This window comes from Xenopus laevis, chromosome 9_10L (assembly GCF_017654675.1).
Source record: "Xenopus laevis strain J_2021 chromosome 9_10L, Xenopus_laevis_v10.1, whole genome shotgun sequence".
NCBI lineage: Eukaryota > Metazoa > Chordata > Amphibia > Anura > Pipidae > Xenopus > Xenopus laevis.
Genome location: NC_054387.1, coordinates 56,155,791 through 56,174,971, shown reverse-complemented (window position 1 = coordinate 56,174,971; position 19,181 = coordinate 56,155,791). Strand labels below are relative to the sequence as shown.

The 19,181-nt window shown below is 41.3% G+C and overlaps 1 protein-coding gene across 1 annotated transcript in view; it reads right to left on the bottom strand.

The window, feature by feature from the left end:
* Positions 1 to 19,181, bottom strand: part of LOC108701824 (protein mono-ADP-ribosyltransferase PARP14) — a 34,244-nt gene that overhangs the window by 6,842 nt on the left and 8,221 nt on the right. Inside the window, exons 5-11 of the mRNA XM_018236840.2 lie at positions 17,400 to 17,636; positions 13,128 to 15,403; positions 12,398 to 12,634; positions 10,095 to 10,310; positions 3,009 to 3,078; positions 1,266 to 1,415; positions 919 to 981 (exon numbers count right to left, since the gene is read on the bottom strand). Of these exons, the coding sequence (XP_018092329.1) occupies positions 919 to 981; positions 1,266 to 1,415; positions 3,009 to 3,078; positions 10,095 to 10,310; positions 12,398 to 12,634; positions 13,128 to 15,403; positions 17,400 to 17,636 (3,249 nt within the window). The remainder of the gene's footprint in view (positions 1 to 918; positions 982 to 1,265; positions 1,416 to 3,008; positions 3,079 to 10,094; positions 10,311 to 12,397; positions 12,635 to 13,127; positions 15,404 to 17,399; positions 17,637 to 19,181) is intronic.

Sequence of the window (19,181 nt, the reverse complement as noted above, 5' to 3'; positions counted from 1 at the left end):
GGATCGAGCTGTGACAGGCAAAGAGGCACCCACTTTGGACACTTTTTCAAAAACCACATCTAAGGGTCAGTCCACAAGAGCAGATTCGGGGAGATTAGTCGCCCCATCGACAAATCGCCTCTTCTTTGAGATGACAATCTCCCCGAACTGCCTTCCCCCTGCCCTCTGCTGGCTAAAATGAAAATAGCCTGAGACAATGCACATGCAGCGCTTCGTTTTCCGAAGTCGCCCGAAGTTGCCTCACGAGGAAACTTCGGGCGACTTGGAAAATGAAGCGCCGCGTGTGCATTGCTGCCGGCTATTTTCATTTTAGCCAGCAGAGGGCAGGGGGAAGGCAGTTGGGGAGATTGTCATCCCGAAGATCACTGGGGCGACTAATCTCCCCGAATCTGCTCGTGTGGACTGACCATAAATAACATTTCTGTTTTGATTTTAGATTGGGGGAGGTGCTGCTGTGTGTGTATGTGCAACAGTGTTCAGTGTGTGAGTGTATACTAAGGTGGTAGAAACAGATGAAAGTATAAAGTGAGATTTCCCAAAAATTCAAAGTAACTAAGTTAAGGGTACAAAATAATGTATTTGTCCCCAATAGGCAATGAGACTTTTGGCTTTTCAGAAGTCACAAAATCTTAGGTCTTGGAGTGGGCAAGGCTCCCAACAAGGAGATTCATTGGTCAGACAGTAAAGTTTAATACTGGTATGAAAGTTAGTGACAAGATTCTACTCCCAAACAGAAAATTATGATAATGCTACTGAAATGTTTAAAGAACTTTGGGGGTTGGTCTTATTTTGTGTTGCAATTAAGTGCTAATATGAATACTGTTTTGATCCAATTTGATCCAATTTTAGTGTTTTCTGCCCCTCAGAGGAAATTACATTGTCAGATTATAAATCATTAGAAATGCCCTCTGTACTTACCAAGTGTGGCACATTCACCTTCCACAGTATTCCCAGCAGCCTCTAGTATTGCCTTGGAAATACCTGCAGAGGGACATCAGTAAATATTATTTATATGATACATATTGTGTATGTTATTACTATTCTGTACAGAAATACAATTCAACAGCCAAGGAGGTGCAAAATGGTGGCACACGTATCCCTCCATTATCAAGGAAGGTTCCACGTTATCAGATTACTGGCTTTTAACTGTTGAGGACAAAGAATTCAGGCAGGTACTGTTCCTTCTCTTGGACATCTACGTACAGTAATTCCCAGCAGGTATTTTCACTGTGTTCTCCAATTAATAACCAAGGCATATACAGTACCTGTTTTCAGAATAAATGAGTTGTCAGACGAATTGACAATAACATCAGTGTTTTCCTTAGTTATATCCCCTGTTTTAACTTGATAGGTAAGTGATCCAATTCTCATCTCATGGACCCCAGGTGTCTGGTTGGTGACTGATCCAAACAAGGCTGCAAGATGGAAAACATTATGTGATTTAGAAAGCATAACCCCAGGATGATTCTGAAAGCTTCAGTCTGACATAATACCTTGTCAATGCAACAGAAACTATCTGGCTGCAAACTTTCCTCAAGCCTGTAACAGATGGAGTTACTAGAGCTCAGAAAGAATTCCGGTTACCTGGAGGCACCTTGTTCTATCCTGGATATATAACTGAGCAAGAAGAACAATGTAACAAGGTAATTTTTCCAAAGTCAGACTTTCCCCTTTGGAAAAATTACCTTGTTTAATTTTACTACTGCTGACCCAAGTCAGACCTCAACAGAAACTGAGTGATACGATTATAAATAGGTAATTGGGAGTATTGATTTGTTCTGCTATCACAAGTAGAATAATGTAGAATAGCCTGATAGGTGATTCCTCTGTCTACATCTCTGATTATTTCATTTTTCTGCACTACTTCCTGTGTATGGAGGAAGCCATATGAAGTTGCTCTTCTTTAAAGAAATGTGAATTGCACTGGTAACAAGTAACATAATGAAATCAGTTGCCCATCCAAACAAGGGGCAACTTTTATTTTATATGATCCAGAGATGGGAACCTACTGAAGACAATTGGTGGGGGATTTTTGTTCCAACCAAACCAATGCTCTGGCCAAGTCACATTCTGACTGAGCACAGAATCTACATCAAGAGGATCCCCAAAAATCCACGATCTCCAAAAATCCACAAAGCAGGAATCCCTGATGCATTTTCAACACCATGGAGGTTAGATGGCACACACCCATAAAGCACAGGTACAGGGGTGCAGCTCCACAGGAGGCAACCCATTTAGTGACTCCAATATATATATCAACACTATAATATAATTGATCAAACACACTCCAAGGTTTAAGAAAAAATAACTTATTCTCAAAGGACAGAGAAAGCCCTATGCGTTTGATCACTAAGGGGCAGATTTACTTAAGAGCGAAGTGGCTAATGCTAGCGACTTTTCGCCAGCGTTGCCACCCGCAGCGACTTTGCCAATTCACTAACAGGCGCAGGCACCAATTCGCTAGCAAATAGGACGTTCGCTAGCGTTCATTCGCACTCTATCGCCAGGCGACTTTTCGTTCAGATTTTACTGAACGTAACCCGGTGGGCCCGACCCTCGTGGGCCCCCGCCGGGCCAGACCCCTTTACCAATATAAAAATTTGGGGAAAAAACGTTTTCGGTGATGCGTATCGGCCCTCGTGTATGCGCACAGAGAAGCGCTGCTGGCGCATGCGCATGGTGGCGTTCGAGCGGCGCATACGCATAGTTGTGCCGAGTTCTGCGTGCTGCTGTAGGTGGGCCCTGGACCAGCAGTCCCGGTGGGCCCTGGGCCCCCCAGTCTAACCCTTTGCATATTAGTGAATTAGCATAGTGGTAGCGAATTTGTGCCTGGCGAGGTGGTTCGATGTATGCGAAGCGGTCGCTGGCAATAATTTGTCCTGTAGTAAATCTGCCCCTAGGAATCTTCACCAAGGGAAAAAACTTAAAATAAAGGACAGGCATTTTATATGTATGATCCCTTCTATTAGCATTTTTCAACAACATAGTTACCTGGAGACTTTTCTCACCTTTTCCTTCCTTGGAGTGATGACTGGAATCAGAGGCTTCTGTCCTTCTTGATAGTTCACTAGAAAATGCCTTAAATACACACATACATAAGGAATGATTTCATTCTGATACAGTTCAGCCTGATAACAAATAATGACAGTATTAAAAAACTGCTCAGGCTCCCTTTCCTTTAGTCTGTGACATTGACAGGGGAGAGGTAGTGATCTAACCGATCTTCTGTTGCAGAGACATCATAACTTAGAACTCCTTCCAAAGTAGGGTTGCCACCTTTGCTGATGGCTAAACCCAAACACTGGAGCGGTCAGATAGCATTGGGGGTGGGGCAGTGATGTAGGAACAGACATGATGACATCAGAGATGGGCACAATGATGTTGGTGGAGTTATGACACCGGGATGAGGCTATTGCATCACTTAGATGCAACTGGCTGGATTCTATCCAGTTTTCGCAATGTTTTAAAATGTTGATGCCCAGTTTAAAACCACACAGGTGGCAACCCTATCTCTAGTTATATTCTATTTGATGAATAAGCCCAATCCTTTAATTGCAGGTATGAGATCTATTATACAGAAATCAGTTATTCAGAAAGCTCTTAAAGGGATACTGTCATGGAAAAAATGTTTTTTCAAAACACATCAGTTAATAGTGCTGCTCCAGCTGAATTATGCATTTAAATCCATTTCTCAAAAGAGCAAACAGATTTTTTTATATTCAATTTTGAAATCTGACATGGGGCTAGACATTTTGTCAGTTTCCCAGCTGCCCCAGTCATGTGACTTGTGCCTGCACTTTAGGATGGAATTACTTTCTGGCAGGCTGTTATTTCTCCTACTTAATGTAACTTTATCAGTCTCAGTGGGACTTATCTTTTACTATTGAGTGCTGTTCTTAGATCTTCCAGGGAGCTGTTATCTTGTATTAGGGGGCTGCTATCTCGTTACCTTCCCATTGTTCTGTTGTTAGGCTGCTGGGGGGGGAAGGGAGGGATGATATCACTCCACTTGCAGTACAGCAGTAAAGAGTGTTTGAAGTTTATCATAGCACAAGTCACATGACTGGACGCTGTTGGGAAATTGACAATATGTCTAGCCCCATGTCAGATTTCAAAATTGAATATAACAAAACGACTATGAAGATTTTCATTCATCCAGGTCATAGTATATCTAGTATAGGTCAATCTAAAAACAACTGGACTTGCTGAGTAATCAATGAAGACGTTTCACTACTCATCCGAGTAGCTTCTTCAGTTCAACTGACTGGTGTGGGAAGTTCTCGGCATATAAACTCTTCCACTAATCCATTTACAATGGCACATTGTAACTCTTCAAAGAGGTGACATCTGAAGAAACTCACAGGTGTTGATTCTGTGTAGTTGTGATAGGATTATCCAATGTGTCATGCAACTCCTAGATACAGCTGTTACTTGTGAGAGTTGCATGAATGGATGTGTGAAGTGTTCTGAATCCGCCGGGGTACAGATGTTAGAACAGCATTGTATGTAGCAGACAGGTGGTGTCGAAGGCCCCCACCTCTGTTAAGAGATGGTCTCTCCACCTTGACATGAATCGCCTCTTTCACGCCTCGTTCAAACCAGCGGTCTTCTTTATCCAAGATTTGGACCTTGCTGTCTTCAAAGGAGTGTCCCTTGTCTTTTAAGTGTAGAAAGACAGCTGAGTTTTGCCCTGTAGAGTTCTCCCTCCTGTGCTGAGCCATTCGTTTGGAGAGCATGGCTCAGCACAGGAGGGAGAACTCTACAGGTTGTCCAGTTGTTTTTAGATTGACCTATACAAAATATAACAAAACCTGTTTGCTCTTTTGAGAAATGGATTTCAGTGCAGAATTCTGCTGGAGCAGCACTATTAACTGATGCCTTTTGAAAATAACATATTTTCCCATGACAGTATCCCTTTAAATACAGCAATGCAAATTTAGAAAAAAAATATCTTATTTTTGATTGATTTGCTTTTTTTGTATCTGTAATAATAAGAAATTAACTGCACTTGATAGTAACTACGCCATGTCGAGGTGAGTATCTTAGTATTCAAATGTTTTTCAGTTATTGGCCAGATTATTGTTCAGGTTTCACAAGGCTGAAAACCAAAAAAAGGAAGTTCAGACCCGAACAGGCCTTACAAAAACCAAACTGTTTTGGTCAAAACTGAATAGGTGGCAACCCTATTCCAAAGGGTGCCTGCTCCCTGAGAATGTGACAAGTGGGTGGAGCCTAAGAGCCATGGTACACTTAGCATTTTGATTGCCTATTGACTTTTGTCACATTTCCTATTTAAGGCAGGAGGAATGGAAATTGCAGCCACACACTGCAAGTGCTATGGCCTTCAGTAAAAAATGACACTTTGTATGGCTGTGGGGAGAACTACCAGGGCCGCCATCAGGGGGGGACAGGGGGGACAAGCGTACCGGGCCCGGGCATGAAGGGGGGCCCGGCAGCGCTGCATTTTTTGAAGATCCGGGCCCCCCTTACGAGCGCCCGAGCCGTACGTCTTGCCTCTTGCGTGCCGAATGCGGAAGTGCCGAAAAGCCGAAGCCGATGCGCCGAAAAGACCCAAAGTCACGGAAAAAGCCGAAGTCACGAAGCGCCGAAAAGACCCGAAGTCACGGAAAAAGCCGAAGTCACGAAGCGCCGAAAAGACCCGAAGTCACGAAAACAGCCGAAGCCGAAGTCCTGAAGCAGCGCAAAGATCCGAAGTCACGAAAACAGCCGAAATTGAAGTCCTGAAGCGGTGAAAAGACCCGCAGTCACGAAAGGAGGCGAAGTTGAAGTACTGAAGCCATGAGTTCAATCCTACTGAACAACAGTTTGTGTTTTTTGTTTTTTTTTAATCCCCTGGCCACCAATGTATTATTTTAATATTCTATAGGCCCCTGCCACCAATCTTTTTTTTAAAACTTTTTTTTGGGGCCCCAATTTTTTTTTTAACTTGTTAGGGGCCCCTTGCCACCATTGTTTTTTTTAAAAAAAAATTTTTTTTTTTTCAAATTTTTTTTTGGGGCCCCAATTTGTTTTTAACTTGTAAGGGGGCCCCTGCCACCAGTTTTTTTTATTTTCAAAATAAAATTTTTTTTTCAAATTTTTTTTGGGGCCCCAATTTGTTTTTAACTTATAAGGGGGCCCCTGCCACCAATGTTTGTTTATTTTTTAGTTTTTTTTTACATTTTTTTTGTTGGGGCCCCAAGTTTTTTTTTAACTTATAAAAAAAAAAAACAATGTTTTTTAAAAAAAAAAAAAAAATTAATTTTTTTTTTTTTGGGGCCCCAATTTTTTATAAGGGGGCCCTGACCATCAATAGCTTTTTACAACTTGTGTGGGGGGGGGGTTACTTTTTTAACGCTGATGTCTGTGTGGTCTTTTAACTGCGATGTGGAGTGGGCGGGATATGGGGTGGAGCTTGGTCGTCAGTGTGGGCGGGGCCCAGGGGGCCCCAAAAATTTAGTTGTACGGGGCCCCGTGATTTCTAATGGCGGCCCTGAGAACTACACAAGAGATTTGTGTCAGGTGTAATTCAACAGTGGAAGATTTATAATTGGGTTTCAGCATACTTCCAAATTTGCCACAGTCCCCAACCAGTAGCTCGCGAGCAACATGTTTCTTACCAACCCCTTGGATGTTGCTGTCAGTGGCATCAAAGCAGATGCTTACTTTTTTACATTTAAATGTGGCTCACGAGTAAAAAAGGTTGGGGACCCCTGGTCTAGAGGCAGTGTGATGATATCATCTGGCTAGTAGGGCCTTTGGGAAATGACGCAGCAATGCTGGATGCCACCATCTTGAAGAATTTGGCCCTACTGACTGGAGCTTCCATTCCCTTATGGACACATAGGAGCAGGGAGCATCCAGATACTCAATGAGTCCACAAGGGCAAAAAATAAATAAAAGTAAAAATCTTTATTAAAAGTTACATTAAAAAGATAAGCATCTCCATTTTCCCTTCATGTTTCATGCCTAAATGCCACAAGTCATAGGCTTATGAGTAAGTGCCAATTAGGCATGCAACTGAGATGCTTATCTTTTTAATGTTACATTCAATAAAGATTTTTACTATAAGTGTTGTGGCCCTTTTGGACTCCTTGAGTACCTGAATGTCCCTTCCCTCTGCTGTTGAGGGGAGATTTATTTACACAGAGGTCTGGCACCCCCTTTCCACTGGGCCTCCCTGCAACTGTGGAGTCTGCGTCCTCAGCAGTTTTACCACTGGTAGGAAGTTTTAGGTCAGGTACAAACTTTGCAAGAAGCGACAAAGTATTTATCTTTTAGAAGGCTGTCATCTTGAAAGGTTTGGAAGTTCTAGTTTTTCGTATTCCTGGGTGACTTAAGGTATGTGTTTGGATCTGCCCAAGCCCAACAAAATCTTCTGTGTGGTTCAACCCAAAGGTTGGTTTAACAAGCTTACAGCACAGATCTGGTGAAGGACACATTTCTGTGAGCTCATGTCAACCGAACCATTCCTATTTAAAGGGATACTGTCATGGGAAAACGTTTTTTTCAAAAATGCATTAGTTGATAGTAATGCTCCAGCAGACTTCTGCACTGTTTTTCAAAGGAGCAAACTGATTTTTTTATATTTAATTTTGAAATCTGACATGGGATTATATATAATGTCAGTTTCCCAGGTGCCCCCAGTCATGTGCTGCGATAAACTTCAGTCACTCTCTACTGCTACACTGCAAGTTGGAGTGATATAACCCCCTCCCTTCCCTTCCAGCAGCCCATCAGCAGAACAATGGGAAGGTAACCAGATAACGGCTCTCTAACACAATATAACAGCTGCCTGGTAGATATAAGAACAGCACTCATTAGTTAAAACCCAGGTCCCACTGTGACTCCTTCAGTTACATTGAGTAGGAGAAACAATAGCCTGTCAGAAAGCAGTTTCATAGTGCAGCACTGGCTCTTTCTTAAAGCACATGACCAGGCAAATGACCAGAGGTGGCTGCCTACACACCAATATTAAAAGTAGAAAAAAAACACTTGTTGGTTTAGAAATTAAATGTTACATGGTAGAGTGAATTATTTGCAGTGTAAACAGTGTAATTCAGAAATAAAAACTACACCACAAAAATTATGACATAATCCCTTTAAAGGGCTTGATCACCTTTAAATTAACTTTTCGTACGATGTAGAGAGAGATATTCTGAGACAATCTGCAATTGGTTTTCATTTTTTATTATTTGTGGTTTTTGAGTTATTCAGCTCTTTACTTAGCTGCTCTCCAATTTGCAATTTCAGCAACCTGGTTGCTAGGGTCCAAATTACCCTAGCAACCATGCACTGATTTGAATAAGAGACAGGAATATGAATAGGAGAGGGCCTGAATAGAAAGATAAGTAACAGCACGTAGCAATAACAATAAATGTGTAGCCTTACAGAGCATTTGTTTTTAGATGGGGTCAGTGACCCCCATTTGAAAGCTGGAATGGGTCAGAAGAAAAAGGCAAATAACTTAAAAACTAAAACATATAAATAATGAAGACCAATTGCAAAATTGCTAAGAATTGGACATTCTATAACATACTAAAATTTACCTCAAAGGTGAACCATCCCTTTAAGTGCCTATTAACAGATTATACATTACTTACACCCTACATCTTCTTTTTACAAAGGCCTGATGTATCATGTTAGGGTGGCGTGATAACTATGGGACATGTAATTTGACTGTGGTGTAAAGGTAGATAGTATAAAGTGAGTATTGCCATTATGTTTTAATCAATAAGTACAATATTAAATAGGTGGTACATCTTTAAGTTAACTTGTACGTGTCTTACAGAATGGCCAATTCTAAGTAACTTTTCAATTGGTTGTAATTATTTATTTTGTATAGTTTTTGAAATATTTGTCTTCTGACTATTTCTAGCTTTCAAATAGGGGTCAATGCCCCTATCTAGAAAACAAATGCTCTGTAAGGCTTTACATGTAGGGGCAGATTTACATATGGTCGAATATCGAGGGTTAATTAACCCTCGATATTCGACTGCCGAATGTAAATCCTTCGACTTTGAATATCAAAGTCAAAAGATTTACCGCAAATTGTTCGATCGAACGATTAAACCCTTCTAATCGCTCGATTCGAAGGATTTTAATCCATCGACCAAAAATTTTTTTCGACCAAAAAAACATTAGAAAGCCTATGGGGACCCATAGGCAAGCATTGCACCTCGGTAGGTTTTAGGTGGCAAAGTAGGGGGTCAAATTTTTTTTTTAAAGAGACAGTACTTCAACTATCGAATGGTCGAATATTCGAACGATTTTTAGTTCGAATCGTTCGATTCGAAATTGAAGTCGTAGTCGAAGGTCGAAGTAGCCAATTCGATGGTCGAAGTAGCCAAAAAAAACATTCGAAATTCGAAGTTTTTTTTATTCTATTCCTTCACTCGAGCTAAGTAAATGGGCCCCTTACTGTCATTACTACTTTTTAGTACTCATCTTCCTGTTGGGGTCCTTCCCTATTCATATTTCAATTTCTTATTCAGATCAATGCATGGTTGCTAGGTTAACTTAGACCCTAGAAATCAGATTGCTGAAACTGTAAATTGGAGAGCTGATGAATAAAAAGCTCAATAATAAAAAAAAAACACAAATAATAAAAGATTAAAACCAAATGCAGATTGTTTCAGAATATAATTATTTACATCATACTAAAAAATAACTCTAAGGTGAACAACTCCTTTAAGCACAGACAACCGATATCCCTCACTTTGCACACTGCCACTAAGCTCATCTTTCTTGGCCCCATAGGAACCCCCAGGTTCCCATACACAGGGTTGCTTCGCCAATGAGGCGAGTTGAAGCTGTCGCATCAGGCGGCAGCGCCCCACTAGGTACTAGGGGCGGCAAAAATGCTGCTCCTGGTACTTTAAGAGTGAATTTCCGGGGGAGGGGGCAGCAGCGGAGGGGCCAGGATTGCCCCTGCCCATACATCCTCCTTTTCATTATAGCAAGTTTCAACATTGGTTCATTAGGAAACATTTGCACTGTTTGGACACACAGACAAGACAGAAAATTAGAGAAAGGTTCAGTTGCCCCTGCACTGAAAAAGGCCATTAGGCTAAATTCTCATATACGTCTGTTACCTGGATGGTTTCTGTGTCAGTTGGATGCAGCACAAAATTAACTTGAATATGGCATTTATTATTTCTGCTGAATTTCAGAATTCTCTCAAACATTAAGGAAGCCACCAAATCTTTAGGGAAACCAAGAGCTCCTGTTCCAATGGCAGGGAAAGTTATGGATTTCAGTTTCTCCTTCTCTGTGGTACTCAGGCAGTTCTTCACTATTTCCTTTAATGTCTGAAAGCAAAGATACAACCCTCGGAATTCCAGTAAAAGATTTGCTCCTGTGATTTACATTGAAACCCTTGTAGCTAAACTGGACACGCAGATTAAGGGATGTGTGTTCTACCAGCTTGAATCAATTTACAGTGAAATCTTAATTTTACATGCCCCCGATTTTAGGTTTTCCCTAATTTTATACTATTCTTTTGAGGTTCCACAAATATATAAGGCATAATACATTTTCCTGATTATACATTTTCCCTGACATGACACCATTTTTTCCTGGTCCCCAAAAAATTATCTCGCCACTGCTTCTACTAGAACAAGTCTGCCTGCTGTGCCTGCTTACCTTGTGTAAGATTTAAACAGTATCAGTACTGAGATTTAGTGGCCCCTGCATTGTTAACACCTCAAATTCAAACAGTAAACTCCTGCATTGTTCACACCTTTTATCCCCCATGTGTTGTTCACACCTGTGACACCTCTATTGTTCACAACTCTAAAGCCCTGTACTGTTCATACCTCAGAACCAGACTGAAAGTGCCCACATTGTTCACTGTTCACATCTCATACAAACTGCTGGAGGGGCACCAGCATTGTGTCACTGTAGCACAGTATGAACTGTTCATCTTAGAGTGGTCCTGATAGGTTTCCCTGTCTCCTGTTGTATTCTGCCTTCCCTATGCTCCCTGTGTGTGCCATACTCTGCCTGTCTTATGCTCCCTGTGTGCCATACTCTGCCTGTCTTATGCTCCCTGTGTGCCATACTCTGCCTGCCCTATGCTCCCTGTGTGTGTCATACTCTGCATGCCCTATGCTCCCTGTGTGTGTCATACGCTGCCTGTCCTATGCTCCCTGTGTGTGTCATACTCTGGCTGCCCTATGCTCCCTGTGTGTGTCATACTCTGCCTGCCCTATGCTCCCTGTGTGTGTCATACTCTGCCTGTCATATGCTCCCTGTGTGTGTCATACTCTGCCTGCCCTATGCTCCCTGTGTGTGCCATGCTCTGCCTGTCCTATGCTCCTTGTGTGTGCCATACTCTGTCTGCTCTATGCTCCATGTTTGCACCATTCTCTGGCTGCCCTATGCTCCTTGTGTGCAACATACTCTAGCTGACCTATGCTCCTTGACTGTGCCATGCTCTGCCAGCCCTATGCTCTTATGTGCCCCATACTCTGCCTGCCCTATGATCCTTGTGTGTGCCATACTCTGCCTGCCCTATATTCCCTGTGTGTGCCATACTCTGCCTGCCCTATGCTCCCTGTGTGCCATACTCTGCATGCCCTATGCTCCCTGTGTGCCATACTCTGCCTGCCCTATGCTCCCTGTGTGTGCCATACTCTGCCTGCCCTATGCTCCCTGTGTGTGCCATACTCTGCATGCCCTATGCTCCCTGTGTGTGCCATACTATGCCTGTCCTATGCTCCTTGTGTGCCATACTCTGCCTGCCCTATGCTCCTTGTGTGTGTCATACTTTGCCAGTGTTACTCTGCCTGTGTGTGCCGTACACTGCCTGTGGGAGGTGAACCTAGAGGGGGTTTGTTAGTATTTGGAAATACTTGTTAGGGGTCCCCAAAGTGTTTAATCATGTGCTGGGGATTGCTGTGTTATCCAAAGGGGAGGATGAGGCACATGGATGGGTATGTCTTAATATGATTTAATAAACTTGTGTCACATACTGTATGAGTGATGAGTGATATCCCTGCAGTGAGCACCAACCATTTTGTTTTTTGGTGTGCTACCACCATTAATGTGGACATGGTCTTAAAATTTCTTGTGGTAAAATGGGTGTAATTTAAAGTGGGTGTGGTTTGGTGGTCAACACTGGCTTCCATTATCGGCCCTCCACCATGTAGGCCAGAAAAATTCTGTCCCTCTGTACCCCAGAAGTTGGACAGCACTATGGTAGAACATGGTCTTCCCAACTTACATCTCCATGTTATCATTAAACTGTACTGGTACAGCACCTATTCATAGGGCAACTAGTTATTCTAGCTTGAAGATTAATTATAAACCCAATTTAAAATGTGGATCTGAGGTTATAATTAGCAAATAACATCTTACTGCCCTAATAAAAACAATTTCCAATTGCTCACGTTACCTTCTCAGCAGAGCCCTTTCCTTGATCCCACCCGGGAGTCACAACATGAATGACTTTCTTACAGTTCAGGCCAAATCCATTCGTTACAAATACAGAACCTTCTTCCACTTGGGCCCCACGGCTCAGTTCTTTTAATTGTTCCTGGAGTTTGGCACCAGCTTTGGCACTTAGAGCTTTAGAAACTGCTCCGGAATTTAAATCCAACCTCTTTCCCACACTGTTCACTATTACATCTGTCTAAATAATGACAAGATACAATAAGTATAATGTTACTCCACTGGAAGGGATTGGTTCATTATTTGTAGGGGCTGAAAAAAGTATTAAACTTTCTTGTGATAACATGAGTTTGGTTTAAAGTGGGTTTAAAACAGGAAAAACGTAACTGGAATTGGATTCCACTAGTGGCTCTCCACCACGTAAGCCAGTAAAATTCCAGCCCTCAGAACCATAGAAGTTGGATAATGCTGCTATAAGGGAAGGGATACGGAATTGTATGTTAGATCCCTTAAGAATGAGAACATTTAATTTTAATCATCAACACTGTCAGGATCCTCAATACTGTCATATTTTATTACCAATGGGAAACATATAGCAGCAACCAGTCATAAACTGCATGTAAACTCTCCCCTACAAAAGAACTAGATGTGCATAAGTGGAAAGGCTTGGTAAGTTACAGCACGGGTTAGTAAGGAAATGAGATAGTTGGTATTAACTGAACTGAAATACTTACTGTTGCATCTTGAATATTGGCTTTATTTATTGTGATGTTCAGGCCCAACTTGGTTGTTGCAACCTGACTGTCTGCCCTTTTTGGTAATTCTTTGTTTTCTGAATGTTTTGCTTTATTGAGATTGTCAGTAGGTGATGTGCTTAAAATATTATCTCCAAATTCAGCCTTAACAGCCTCAGTGAAAGCTGCAACTGTATCACCAGCAGAATCCACAAGATGAATTCTTTTAACATTTTTAGATCTTTCTGGGTTTTCCACATACTGCCGAACCGACTCCACGATGTTTTGCACACAGACATTCACAGGGAAGCCAGACATCTGGGAACCAACAGCTGGGATCCCAATGGAACTGTGTTTATTTTCTGCAGCCAGTTCTAAGCACCTGCTTATTGCTCTCCGGAGCAGTCGTGTGCATTTTGTTTGTATTTTTGGATCCCACTTGGGGCAAACAGTATGTATAACCTGCTTGCAAGGCAGATTACCAGCATCTGTAACTACTGAATCACCAGCTGATAATCTCCCATCTGTTTTTATAATATGATTACATTCATCTTGTAGTTTGGGCCCTGCAGCATTCAGTAGGGCCAGTGCCAGCCCCTCAGTGAGCTTCAGATCTTCAGTGGCTGCATTAACTACAACATCAACATGGTGACGGGTCAGGTCATCCTTATAGACTGCAATGGTCACTCCTTCTGGCAAGTCTATTTGGCACTCTGGATTACCCTGAACCATGTCATCATCTGTGAATTCATCTTCTCCATCTATCTGAAAGTATATTAAACATCTGAATTTGTTTTTGATTGTGCTAAAATACATCTCTTCCTTCTCTATCCAGAATTGCTTGGCTCCCGGCTCGTTAATGCACAGAACATTGGTGTGAATAGTGGAGAGAGCCCTTTCTATAAGGTTGGCTGCCTGATGAACATACAGTCTGGACCCACTCAGAGTGATAACTTTTTCTTTTATAACAACCTTTACGTTCTTACTTTTTATTTCTTCATAAAGCTGCTTCTTCTCTTGCATTATAAACTGTATAACAGCCACAGACTTGACCTGAATATCCTTCTGTATAGGAGTGTTTCTCTCCAAAAAGTCATGGATCTGTTGGGAAGCATTTCCTACGCTGGAAGCCAGACCAGCAATAACCACCTGATTCTCTGCTCCTCTGGGAAACTCCTCAATCACAACTGTGCATCTCTCTGAGTTAAATAAATGATGCACTTGTGTAATGAGACTTTTCCACTCAGGTTTTTGGATAATCATCTTGTCTTCAACAGTAATTTGCTTACAAACGAACTCATGTCTCATCTGTTTTTCTGCCTCTGACAGATCCTTCATGGAGAGTCCAGTCAGACTGACTGATTTATCCTCGGTCTGAAACATTGCATTAATATTGTGCTGTGTGAGGAGAAAACAGGACAACTCATCATTATCAGTAAATCCCAAGTAATGGATGATGTAGGTATCAAGAGTGATGGATTTAGATTTCAGTTGCTGTGTTGCTTTGTGTATTTCAGATTTAGCAGAGAGAACTTCTTCTTTGACTCCATAGATCTTGAGGTTTCTGGTTGGCACATCATACTCAATTCTGAGATCTGGAGACTGTGACTGGAGAATTTTCTTTATATGACCACTTTTGAACATTATTTCATACAGAGCAGGAGCCAGTGGCTCAGACAAATCCATACTTCGATTCTGTTTATCAATCTGTCTAGTGGTATTTTCTACCAGTTCCCCGAATGCTTGCTCTTTCTCAGTCATAACCTGGGAGGGTCCTGCAAGGAAGACTTTCTGTTTGGCAAGGTCTGGTTTGACCAAAATTTCCCCATATGTGGGGCTGCTGACTTCTCTTTTGATGGCTTTCCAAACTGATGGATTCACATTGTATTCTTTATCTTTGAACCTGTTAATAATAAGGGAGCATTCTGAAGAGGCCTGGTCTCTCCATGTCTGTACAATCTTTGCCATTGTCCTGACATGAGATGATATGGAGCTGGGAATGGAAAGTATAATGGTGGGATTAGAGCAATTTGGATCTGGCCATGTGACCTCACAATTCTTTTCCATCATCTTTTTGTCTATTTCAACTTTCATCTGTGGTTGTCCCAGTATAAATTCCAGTACATATGGACTGATTGGGACCTCCAGGGGTTTGGGTAATGTTACATGAGGTCCTTTCTCCCCATATAATGTTGTTTCCAGGGACATAATGTATGGATACACTGATATTGGCTTCTTCCCAAACACATGCTGCATCCCCAACACTCTCTTTGCATCTAAAATTAAAAACACAAATAAATAGAGCAATATGTCAATTTTCTTTGCCAATCTGTTTTAATTTCAGTTTAAATACTGATGAAAGTTGCACTTTTTTATGCAAAACAGCATTTCTGGCAGTAGAGTAGAGAAAGAAGTAGAGTAGAGTAGAGTAGAATACAATAGAGCAGAGTAGAGAGTAGAGTAGGCAGTAGAGAGTTGGGTAGAGGAGGAAGTAAGGTAGAGTAGAGAGGAGAGTAGGGAGTGGAGTAGAGAGTAGGGTAGAGGAGTAGTAGAGTGGGCTGTGGGCACACAGGCCGAATGGCACCGGAGCGAATTTGCGAATATGCACCTGGTGAAGTGGTGCAATGTGTGTGAAGTGGTTGCTGGCGACAAATCGCCCTTTAGTAAACCTGCCCCATAATGTAAGGAGCTCTATGTAAATCTGCCCTCTCTCCCCCCTATAACTGTATATCTCCCCTCCTCCTATATTTGTTCTCTAGAACTACGGAAGTTGACATTGAAATTCATTTCTGTTTCACTGTTCTGCATTGATCAGGGAAGAAATTACACAAGCCATAAATATTTTAATGAATATATATTTATGTATGTAATTTATGTATGTCTATATGTATGTATAGAAAGATAGGTATAATGCATTAGTATTGATAATGAGCTCCTTTATATATTTATGTGGGTATTGGATAAAGGTTGCTTTATATAGCTTCATAAATATAAAGATATGATATGAGATGTTTCTTTACATGTTTACATTAGTATTGGGAATAATATTTTTACACAAGTAATTCTCCTTTCCTGGCCATCCACTTGGTCAGCACTCCCCCTCCAGATGTATCTCCTAGCAGTGCTTTTAAACCCCTCCCCTAGAATGTTGTACATTATATTTCTGTACCAGTCCAAGGCAACCACAGCCCTTTAGCAGTAAAGATCTGTGTCCCCAGTAGCTCCCCATATTCTATTCTGCTGATTCACTGCACATGCTCTGTGCTGAGCTTGGGGCCGACTCACAATATACAGTACACATAGAATAGAAATGTCACAATAATAGGCTGATTAGTAATTAATACAGATAATAACTACATGGCAGCACTGAAGCCAGCGCAATTCGCATCAGAATTTAATAATCAGCCTTGTAGCATATATTACCAACCTAATTTTCTGCTTGATGATTTGTGACGACTCCTAAGTTTAACTTCTCAGCAGCTGCTCCACTGAGCAAGTGAGTGTCACAGACACTTTCCAAGATGGTGACCCCCCGTGACAACTTTGAAGTCCTGAATCATTGCTTCTATTGAGAAGCTGAAACTTTAGGCTGGTACAATAAGTTCACTATATAAAATATGTCATTTCTACCCATATTCATTTTTAGGGTTTTGTTCTCCTTTAAGTAATATTGATCTTGAATATAATATAGGTGGGCTCTGAGCAGCTGTTGAGAAGCTAAGCTTAGGAGTCGACACAAATCATCAAGCAGAAAATGATTTTAATGTGTAATATAAGTCGATGCTACAGGGCTGATTATTTAATACTGATGTTAATTGCACTGGTTTCTGTGCTGCCATGTAGTAATTATCTGTATTAATTACTCAGCTTTATATTGTGACATTTATATTCTATGTGTACTGTATATTGTGAGTCGGCCCCTAAGCTCAATAACTGACAGCAGCACAGAGCATGTGCAGTGAATCAGCAGAAAAGAAGATGGGGAGCTACTTTGGAGACACAGATCTCCACTGCTAAAGGACTATGGTTGCCTTGGGTTGGTATAGAAGCATAAAACATAATGTACAACATTTCTAGCCTACATCTTTAGTTAAACTTTAGTTCTCCTTTAAAGGGTCAGTATCCCCACTTGTTCAACATGAGTGCTATGAATAGGATTTGTGCTGAATATACTTTTTTGCCTATTGTTCGAGAAAATCAAACAAGTGGCACAGAAATATAAACTGGAGGAGAAAATAGGATAAATGTATAATTACTGATACTGGGGTTTACCTTTTTCGCCACAGAATGTTACTATCACAGCATCTTCCTCCAGAATTCGCTTCACTGTCTCTATGGTTCCCCCTCCATGTCGCGGGCTCTCAAAGTAAACTATCAGGTGATCCTCAGATGTGTTGGGGGGTAGACCCTCTACTCTGACACTTTTAGTCTCTTCCAGAGGCTTTGCTGTTAGTTTCATCTGCTGCACCCTCTGGCTGCTGGAGAATCTCTGTATAAAGCTGGAGATATCTGGGAAAACATCAGTAAATGAGCATGCAGAAAATGTCTTCTTATTACTTGCAGTAGCCACTAGGGTTTTTATAAATATATGGTAGTTTAAATGAGATTTATAATATAACATTTATGTTTTTGTTTTGGCAGGCCTATTGTCTGCTTTTTCTTTAACAGCTCCCAGAGCCAGGCCTATTGGTATCCCCCCCCCTACCCACTTGTTAAAAGGTTCAAAGGGGGCCAATTCATTAACTTCGAGTGAAGGAATAGAAGTAAAAAAACTTCGAATTTCGAAGTGTTTTTTGGGCTACTTCGACCATCGAATGGGCTACTTCGACCTTCGACTGCGACTTCGAATCGAAGGATTCGAACTAAAAATCGTTCGACTATTCGACCATTCGATAGTCAAAGTACTGTTTCTTTAACAGTACTTTGTTCGCCACCAAAAAGCTACCGAACCCAATGTTAGCCTATGGGGTAGGTCCCCATAGGCTTGCCTAACTTTTTTTGGTCGAAGGATAATCCTTCGATCGTTGGATTATAATCCTTCGAATCGTTTGATTCGAAGGATTTAATCGTTCGATCGAAGGATTATTCCTTCGATCATTCAATCGAACTTTTTGCGCAAAATCCTTCGACTTCGATATTCAAAGTCGAAGGATTTTCATTCCCAGTCGAATATCGAGGGTTAATTAATACTCGATATTCGACCCTTGATGAATTTGCCCCAAGGTGTGGGAGTGGGCAAGATCGAATTAAAGGAACAGGTCAGTATGACAAAACAAACTGGGTAAATAGATAGGCTGTGCAAAATAAAAAATATTTCTGATATAGTTAGTTAGGCAAAAATGTAATGTATAAAGGCTGGAGTGACTGGATGTCTAATATAATAGCCAGAATCCAACTTCCTGCTTTTCAGCTCTATAACTCGGAGTTAGTCAGAGACTTGAAGGGGGGCCACATGGTACATTTCTGTTCAGTGAGTTTGTAATTGATCCTCAGCATTCAGATCAGATTCAAAAGCAACAGATATGACCCATGTGGCCCCCTTCAAGTCTCTGATTGTTTACTGCCTGGTAACCAGGGTAACCAGTCAGCGGAAACCAAGAGAGCTGAAAAGCAGGAAGTAGTGTTCTGGTTACACATCCAGTCACTCCAGCCTTTATACTGTTTATTACATTTTTGGCTAACTAACTATATTAGAAACATTTTTTATTTTGTACAGCTTATCTATTTAGCCAGTTTTTATTTTTACACTGAACAATTCCTTTAAGTGGGTGAGAAATGTGGTACTGTTTGTGGTGTTGCGTTTGGTACTTAAAGGAAAACTATACCCCCCAAACAATGTAGGTCTCTATTAAAAGATACTGAGTAAAACAGCTCATGTGTAAAACCCTGCTTCATGTAAATGAACCATTATCATAATAATATACTTTTTTAGTAGTATGTGCCATTGGGTAATCATAAATAGAAAATTGCCATTTTAAAAAATAAGGGCCGCCCCCTGAGATCGTAAGATTCACTGTGCACACATACAAACCACATGTAAGGTCACATGAGCCA